Here is a 9510-nt window from a genome sequence, read left to right as displayed (position 1 = left end):
TATATTATACAATAGAACTTTTATATGTTATGATATCTAATTGTAATAAGCAAATTCATAATTAGAAACCAAAATCATGCTAATTAAATCACAATTGTTCACAGCTAATAGTATTATAAGAAATAAGATCATTCTGAGCTAAAATCATAATCATCATTAGGAATTATTTGTGTAGACTTCAACCTTCAACTTTTGCCAGAGTAGTAATAAAGATAAACAAAGTAGTAAACCTTTGAACATGTTTTAAAATAGTAATACTTTCTGTACGACAATTAGAACTGTCAAATAGAATTATAGAAGTATTTCAATTGTCAAAATAAATCTAAAAAAAACTATAAGAACAGTACCCAAAAATAATAGGTTTCCAAACAATTGAGCGTTGTTCAATAACAGAATTCCTAATTGAAATGTTGCCTTTTGAGGAAACCAATAAATAAATAAGGCAAACTTCTGATATATTTCAAAACATCTTTACTATCAATACCATAAAACAGATAATAAATTTTAAGAAAAATATCAGTTTCTAATAAATCTTATTAAGGAAATATTGGTTCCTCATTGAAGCAAAATCCAAAAATTATTATTTTTTATTAATTCAAAAAGATAAATAAAAAAGAAAATCAAAAAATACTCCTACCGAAATATTCTTAGTGGGATTGTCACACAATGAACTTTGGAGCACAGTGAATCAAGCGTACAGTACAGAGGTGTTTCTAGTTCTTCTAGCAGAAGAGACAAAATGCCTTCTATTCTTCTCTGGGTATTGTATTTCTCTGAATTATTATTCAAATGAGTGAGAATCTTCTTAATAAAATCTTTGTCATGCAAACCAGCACTCCAGATAGGTCCACCAACCTATCATTTAAAACAGAAGAGAAGATTAATTAAAGAAAAATAACTACCCTTAAAACACTAACTAAAATAAATATTAATATATCCATGCTTAAAATATTATTGTAACACTAAAAGAAGTCTATTCCTCACATCCCATTTTTTTGTTTATAGAAACTTTTGAACAACATATGCAATAAATACTGTATACACATATATTTATCGTAAGTATGATCAAGTTCATAAGTAACTCAGAATAGACACAAAATTAAAAGGATTAAAATAAATTAGGATATAAACAAAGTTTGAGCATTTTTTTTCTTTTTTAATCTTAAAAAATACTATTTTATCAAAAAGTATTTAAAATTCAGTGAACATATATATGCATGTGTGTACTAAAAATGTTAAAGGGAGCGAAATAAACAAGGAATATAAGTCTTGTATAATAAACCCATGATAATCACTGAGTTAGAGAGGTGCATTGATTATCAATCAACTAATTGGTTTAAGTGATAGGAAACAATTTAACAATTTAAAGTATATATCAAATAATACAAAATTATTATACATTTAAGTTCATAGCAATGATTATACCAGATTCAAATTAAAATCAATTAGTTAAAACCATTGAATATTTGAAAAAATATTTGTTTTATGTTCACTTATATTGCAAAATACAATAAGCCAACATTATATTTAGTGTTGAATGAAATGTTTTCTACTTGATGTTAAACAGAGATTGTTGAACTTGCATTCCCTATAATATTCATTAGGGGCTATTCCTGACAAATTTATATAATCTTATCTAATTAGTTTAGGTAGGGAATAGAATAACAAAAATTGGTCTAAGAGACTAAGACTTGTTTTTTAATAGTAATTACTTTCATCTACAAAATATATTAACAATGTACCAGAAAAAAAAAAAAAAAGTACTACATTAATGGAATATGCGTATGCCAGAGTTGTATTGAAAATGCAAAACAAAAAACTTTACCTAGACTAACAAAATTAAATTTAAAAAAGTATCTCAATGCATACATATATACACACACAAACACTTATATTTATAGCAACTAATAATAATAAACAAATAAATAAAATTATAAGATTGCGAAATTATGGATTAGGACTAAATACCAATTTTTATACATAGTTTTACACTAAAAATATGAAACTAAAAAGAAAACAAATAATAATAAAATTAAAATTTACCACAGAATTAAATAAACTAATAATATCCAAAACAAATAAAATAAGTTAGGACTAAGTTTTATACCAAACTATATAAAAATTAATTATTTAAAATAATAATAATAATATACGCGTAATAAATAAAAGAAATATAAAAACATTTTTTTTCTTTTCTTTGAAATATTCTAAATTTTATAAGTATTGAGTATCGATATACATTAATAAACACATACCTTATACACATGATTTTGAAATAAAGTATATAGTTAGAAAGAAAACAAAATAAAAATCTGAAAAAGTTAAAATAAATTTATAAATGGTTAATGGTATAGCCATGCCTAGCAAATTTAATAATATAAATATTACCAGAATGTAACAGGGGTGGCCTCATTATAAATGAAATTTCCAAAAGAATGAAATTTTTAATAGGCAAATCAAAATAATTACAAATTAAACAAGGTTCATCAATCCCTACTTGGTTTTCAAGCATTATATCTAGACAGTAGAATAAATATATTTACAATTATTTTGAAAAAAAAATACCTGAAAATGTCGGCCACAATGTTCACAAACTGTATTTATAGGTGCGTGTGCTAAAGAATATTTAGGTGGTTTTCCATCTCTTTTAGACATCAAACCCAAGGGATGAAAGAAAAAGCTCTTGCAACCGACACACAGGTAAATATTACTTAATTTGCTACAAAATAAAACTTAACATGAGTCACTTTTCAATATTATTTTAAAACGTAACATGATAATTTACCTTGTCATTTGTTTGCATATAGCTGGAGAAGTGAAAACTTTAACAATTAATCTGATGTAAAAGTCAACACTAACAGAAAGTATTGGAACTATGTAACGTCCATAACGACTGGCATGTGATGCAACACACTGAAGAGCTATTCTCAAAGCCTGAAAACGTTAATACACATTAAGATATTTTATTGTTTTTATTAATTCATTTTATTGTATTTCCTATATAGTAGGATGAAATGGTAAAACCTCCCATGGTTACCTATGTAATGAATTACAAACAAAGGGGTTAAAGCCATATACACACACCTGAATATATGCAAATTTATTAAGTTTTGTAGGCAACAGTGGGCTGGGCATCAAATAGCTGAAAAACTGGCCATCTAAAGTGAAGATAATAGGCCAGAAGTTCCTAGGACTTAATAGGTACCTTTAAAACTGACCAATGACAGTTTTTAATATGTACTGGATAAGTTATCCCTAGTCTATTTTAGCAGCTAAAACAAATCAAGGAAAATTCCATTCTTTTAAATAACTTTAAACTCCAAATAAGTTTTGTTGATGTATTTGTACGAAAAATTAGTTCAATTCAAAGTGCAGTTATTTGTGCACTTCAAGAACTGAAGGTAATAAAAAATACTTTCAAGAATTGAAAAAATCATTTTTCTTTAAACTTACATAAAACACAGTGTCAAATCAGGATAAAACAACATTAGTAGCTAGGTAAAGACATAACAAACATATAAGTACTTTTTTTTGGTTAAGAGTAACATTAATTTTATGTAACTATATAATAAAACATATAAAACACATTCATTATTATAACACTTTTTACAATAACCAAAAATAATAAAAGGGATCTTAACAAATCATGTTATGGTCTCTCCTTGAAATATTGTAACATTGTTACTGTACTTAGAAAATTTCTCATTATAAGGGAAAGTAGCTTTTAGCATGTCTTTCCATGAGATTAAAATATACAATAATAAGGAAAGATAACTTACAGTCAGAACATGATGAGAGAAAATCTCACAGCTAAAGAGAAAATTTATTGAAAGGCAAATTGAGAACGTAAAACAAAACCGCAAACCACACTAGACACTAAAGGCTGGTTCAAAAGGAAAATAGGAATTCCAGGAATAACAGTGAAAGGTACATGAAAACATAAAAAATAAATTTTTGAAAGAAAATCTCATGTAGCAACCAATTGCAGGTTAAGATTGATAAGCTCTGAGCTAACATGAAAATTGATAAGTCATTCCCCAATGTTCTAACAAATCATGAACACTGAGGAGCCACTCCTCAATGTTCTAAATCTCCAACAAAGGATTTAATTAGTTAAAAAATCTCAAACAAATAGGTAAGACTAAAATAAAAATATATGCACCATTTCATGACAAGCTGGTGTTCTTAATGATATTGATCCATACTTGATATAACAAGTTTCTGGGGAATTACCAGCAAGCACTGCCATATCAGTGCAGGTAATAAGTAAAAGACCTCCATCTTTAACTGCCTGCACAGCTGAGTCAAGAAAGCGGGATGGTGATCCGTAAGGATCTAAGTCAATACATTCATAACCGAACTTAGATGAATACATAAGATACCTGTAATAAAAAAAATCATAATTAAAATATATACTTTGCAACTCTTATATTAAAAAGGTATGAAATTATTTACGATGCATCTCCATGGTTTGTTTTCACAATGTCATTGGCTTCATTGTGAGCAACATTACGTTTAATAGCTTCCACAGCTTGAGCTGAAAGGTCATTGGCAACAACCTCTTTAAGCCCTTCAATCTCAAGAGCAAACCTGATAGACCTAAGGCCTGTTGCTGACAGTGCTTCGAGTATTCTTATTCCATGCTGTAGAAAAAACAAAAATTTGAAACACTCTCTCAAAACATAATTTAATCAGAAAGCTTATGTATTTCTTATTTAGACCATTACAGAATCTTTATTCCAGGTATTGCTCACTGTTGAATCATTTCAAAAATAACAAATTAATTTAAAACGATCACTTCAAAAATAAAAAATCATTTTAAGGCCTCTGCTTCAGCAATACGGTTTATTCGAACGTATGTATATATTTACTACATACATAAAATCAAATCTCTAATTTTTTTCTTTATGGAGTAGTCCGGATTGGTGAAAGCCCACTGAATAAAGATTTTAATTCAGGGAAAATATAGTTAGTTTAATATTCTGGCCTACATCTTTGATCCCAGGTTGTGAGAGCAAGAGTAGATCAAGTGGCTTGGTCACTCTGATAATGGTAAGAGGTAACTGAAATGAAAGATTCACTTTCAAAACTGATTTTAAGTAGTATAAAAAAAATTAAGTTATATTCTTTAAAATGTTTTCTCAAATTCACAGTTAAAGATTGGCCCATTCTGGTTCTCAATGCCTCATATACACTATTTGCTGAAAACTAAACTTGAAAAAGTCACAAAATGCTGTCGGTTTATAAACAACAAAGGTCAATCATTATCTCAGTGTATATAGGTGAGTATCACCATAGTGAATGACAATTATCAACTAGTCATAAAACAGATAACCCAATAAACTAATTGGAAGAAGATAGTTGGCCATATGAAGCAGATTGTAGGAAGATAGTCCGGATGGTGGTCAATAAAGGAATAAAATATTTTTTTAAACTATTTTATACCTTTATTTACCACCATCCGGACTATCTTCTTACAATATATAAACTAAGATAAATGGGGTTCTGGCATTTATCTCTGGCTCTTATTATATTCCTTTTATTTGGAATATTTGGCCAACTGTTACAGGTAATTTCTTCTAATGACAAAACCTGAAACAGTAAATGAAGTACTGGAAAAATAATAATATACCATTCAGATAAATATTCGCCGAAGTGTATCTTATAATCCAGGGAAGTTTAAAAAAAATACACAAAATAATATATATTAATAAGCAAATATAAAACAAAAAATTACTTCCTACTTAACCTCATAAGGCACGCCAGCTGGTGGAACTAGGTAATTATCATCCTTTAAGTCACCATCAACATTTCTTTTTTTAAACTTTTTCTCATTAATATGTTCTTCAGCGAAAACAGATAGAACTGCAATACTGACAATGAGAATTGTAATATTTTTACAAGTAATGAATCTCACAAGTATTCATATACAAACCTAAGATCTCTATTGAATTCTTGAACAGGGTTATAGAACACTTTATTGGAACAAGAGGAAATTATTTCTGCTTTACCTTCCCTTATGACATTGTTTCCCGAATGTTCACTAGGAGTTTGATTTATAGGATTTACTTTGTCTAAAGGATTGGTTTTCAAGTCCATAGTAATAATACGGAAACCTTTTTAAAACCTTATGTTTTACCTCAACCACTTGATGGAGGTTGTAGGCATCTAAGGTTATCAAAGAGAGTACGAGCGGGAGCATGTAGGTATAAAAATGTAAGTGTAATAATGTGATAGATAAAAAATGAAAGATTTATACTATGCTAATAGTAGATCGTTCTATTGTGACAATTAGTACCCCCAAAATATTTGAGCTAGGCTACAAGTAAAAATAAAGTACTTCTCTCAAGATATGTTTCTTGCTTCAAATATAAGTCACTAGTATAAAAAATAAGTTCCAGCGGCGGGAACATCAAAATTCATATATTTAGAAGCTGCAGATTAGCACATCCCCGACTTCCTCCAACAAACCCCGTTGGGGGTTTTCGATAAAAGTGATGTTTGGAGTGAGCATAGTGAACACAAGTAGTCAGTTGTGATCTAATTAAAGAAGTACTAGTATACTTTGAATTTTATGCCGCTGGAGCTAAATTTGTATACGGGAACCTAATATAATTAGTATCAGTTTCTATTTGATGGCACTTCATCCAACTTATTGTTATAATCATCTGTACTGGGAGTTAAAAAAATATATATTTAATCAAGATAAACAGCTTTGATTTTTTTAATTAATTGAAGGTTTCGGCACTCAGGGCGCGATCTTTGTCCGCAACGATTTGGTGATCTTGTCATATGACATTACGTTTGATGATTTGTCTCAAAATACGAGCTACATTGCTACAGAATCCAGACTAGAAGCCAGTCCTGATTGCTGTGACTAGCGAGGTGTTTGTACAAAATTACAACCGATTCACTCCCCACCGCGATCAGAACAGACTCGCTTCAATAAATCACGTTCTATGTGACATAAATACTGACATAGATAATGCAACACAGGGCTTGTTCCTACAGGATTCAAGCAGCACGCAGCCTACAGGATTTGTAACGGAAAAAAGTAAATGTGCATGTACCCATTACTTCTTCTAGTTCAGTAAAACCGGTGCACTAAGCTACTCCGATAAAACGGAATTTTAAAAAAATGAAATTGAATATTTAGGTCACCTTGTCACACCAAACGGTTTAACGGAGTTAAACCTAATCCAAATAAAATCATTACGAACAAAAATTACCCATTACCGAAAACCACCAAACAAATTAAAGAATTTCTAGGATTACTTGGATATTACCGCCATTTTATTCCAAATTTTACGCATTTAACGAAACCTCTTTTAGAAAATTTTGAAACGTGTAAAATTATTTTAGTTAATCCTATTCTTCAAAAAGATCAAATTAAAGAATTCAACAAAACATGTTGTTGAACTACTGATCCAACTAGTGTGAGCCTTATTAACTCGAAACTCTATACTGTTATGTATGTATAATTGCATACATTAGGTTTTGGGTTTTTACTGACCATTTAACTAATGTAATTAAAAAATATAATCTACATACGTTTACTTTATGTTGTGACTCATTTATCCCAAGGGGAGGGGATTAGTCAAATTCTAACACCAATATGAAAAAAAAAATGTTTTTCTTGTAATAAAGTTTAGTCCCAAAGAACAAAGTTAAGACTACAGTTAACCATTTCACTGAGGGTGGATTTGATTTTATTCACAATGGACAATTTCTTTCATCCTAGATTAAATAAATAAACATCAATTATCCACAAAAAAAATTAGTTTTTTATTGTATTTTTTGTTCTTTCAGAAGCGTTTTTAGAGTAAATTTATTCAAGAGTTTATTCGCCAACCTTTCAATTGCAAATTACACTAAACATTAATTTAACAAAAAAAAAACACTTGATAGAAAAGAAGATAGATACAATCCTTCATTTATTTTTGGTATAACTTGTGTTTACAATCAACAGTTTTCAGATATAAATTCTTTTTTTTTTAAGATTCAGGAGGCATAAAACCAACAAATAACTTAAAAAGAAAATAGGCAAATTTACATAAACCACAGGACAATATTTTGGGGCCTCCTCCAATACATCAGTCTGATTAATTTTTAAACAAATAAATGATAAGAAATGTTACAGTGCAGTGATTCTCATATTTCCCAACAGCTCTTGCAGTAGCCCACAATCTAATCAAGTACCTAAAGACTAATAATATCCGCTATTTCATATTTTGTCAAGCGGACTAGGCAAAATAAACAAAGAGACAGAATGCACACTTTGGTAGACTTTAGTTAATATTGAAGTTAACCATTTTGCTTTGAAAAACATTAAGGAATAACTCATTGAATATAAAGTAATGTTTTAATTTTAATATTTAAATGAGTGATAAAAAAAAAAGCTTATAGACAAACATCATTTATTTCATAAGATATAAGTTACAAGTAGCTTATTACCTTGTTTAAGAAGTAATTGTATCTAGTTATCACAATAACTTAGTTAAACATTTTACTAACAAAGTAATTTGTCTAATTACAAGAATTTTGCCCGTATATTTGAGTATACAGAAAGTGTTAAATTGAAAGGAAAAACATAAATTTTTATTTTTCAATGCAAATGTTTAATAAAACCACTAATATAAAAATTTATTTCATAGAAAATATAACAACAATCAAACTTAATATTAGTTAAGAAATCAACATAAATTAACTGCATGAAATTAAATGTAAAATTTGACTTTAATAGGGAAATTAGTTTAAGACACATCATCAATTAACATACAATTAGAGTTTTATTTAACATTTTATAAAAATACTTTCTATAAACAGTGCTTTTCTATTTTTTTTTTTAAATATCAATAAATTCTTAGGTAATATATAACTATTTAAGCTGTAAAGCTATTTAAGGCACATAAAAAAATCTTTTGCAATGGCACTATCAATGTTTACAATAGTAGAATATATAGTTTTGCAGAGGAACAATTTTTCAAAAACATTTACATCTCAGTAGACTCAGTAAAAAAATATTTGGTAAACTTATTATACCTAATTTAATACTGAAATAGACAATCCATTGTGTTTTAATTTTTACTTTTCTAGACCAAATGTAAAGCATAAAACACTATCAAAGAAATTACAATACTCTGAAATGTACTGTTTTCAATGATTTTAATTCTGTTGCTAGCTCATTCATCTCATCCTCCGACCTGCCTTGGAGCTGAAGCGACACAACACGGAAATGTTCAGAACCCTTCATAGGTACATACATTAATTTTAGCAAGATCTGCATCATTTTAATCCCATTGCCCTAGTAGCCTGTAAAAAAAAAATATAAAATTAGTTTAAAAAAAACATTCAATTATTAATTATACAACATATTATATTGTTTTATAAATATAAAGGTAAAAAGAATTTACCTCGATTGGGTAAAGAGGAAAAGTAAATGAGATGAGATATACATATGTTGAGTGTGGTTATTAAAAATAATGTTTTCTCATAATTTTGTTATTTTTT

The 9510-nt window shown here is 28.4% G+C and overlaps 2 protein-coding genes across 8 annotated transcripts in view; both read right to left on the bottom strand.

Moving 5' to 3' along the window:
- The window catches only part of Trm1 (tRNA methyltransferase 1), a 10038-nt gene extending 3849 nt beyond the window's left edge, over positions 1-6189 (bottom strand). The window contains exons 1-7 of one of the 2 annotated variants that reach the window (XM_014423295.3): positions 5936-6189; positions 5750-5873; positions 4456-4643; positions 4163-4382; positions 2786-2934; positions 2566-2719; positions 638-855 (exon numbers count right to left, since the gene is read on the bottom strand). In XM_014423295.3, coding sequence (XP_014278781.1) covers positions 638-855; positions 2566-2719; positions 2786-2934; positions 4163-4382; positions 4456-4643; positions 5750-5873; positions 5936-6099 — 1217 coding nt within the window. In that variant the 5' untranslated portion in view covers positions 6100-6189. Of the gene's footprint in view, positions 1-637; positions 856-2565; positions 2720-2785; positions 2935-4162; positions 4383-4455; positions 4644-5632; positions 5718-5749; positions 5874-5935 lie in introns of those variants that run through there. The other variant, XM_014423296.3, reaches the window with a different exon arrangement.
- A 1718-nt stretch (positions 6190-7907) lies between these two features.
- The window catches only part of LOC106682436 (mitochondrial glycine transporter B), a 50936-nt gene continuing 49333 nt past the window's right edge, over positions 7908-9510 (bottom strand). For all 6 annotated transcript variants that reach the window (XM_067045254.1, XM_014423285.3, XM_024361813.2 and 3 more), the window contains exon 8: positions 7908-9312. In XM_067045254.1, the coding sequence (XP_066901355.1) occupies positions 9286-9312 (27 nt within the window). In that variant the 3' untranslated portion in view covers positions 7908-9285. The remainder of the gene's footprint in view (positions 9313-9510) is intronic.

Source organism: Halyomorpha halys, unplaced genomic scaffold, assembly GCF_000696795.3.
Source record: "Halyomorpha halys isolate HHAL.00 unplaced genomic scaffold, Hhal_1.1 Scaffold413.1, whole genome shotgun sequence".
NCBI classification, from domain to species: domain Eukaryota; kingdom Metazoa; phylum Arthropoda; class Insecta; order Hemiptera; family Pentatomidae; genus Halyomorpha; species Halyomorpha halys.
This window is presented reverse-complemented; position numbering and strand designations above follow the sequence as displayed.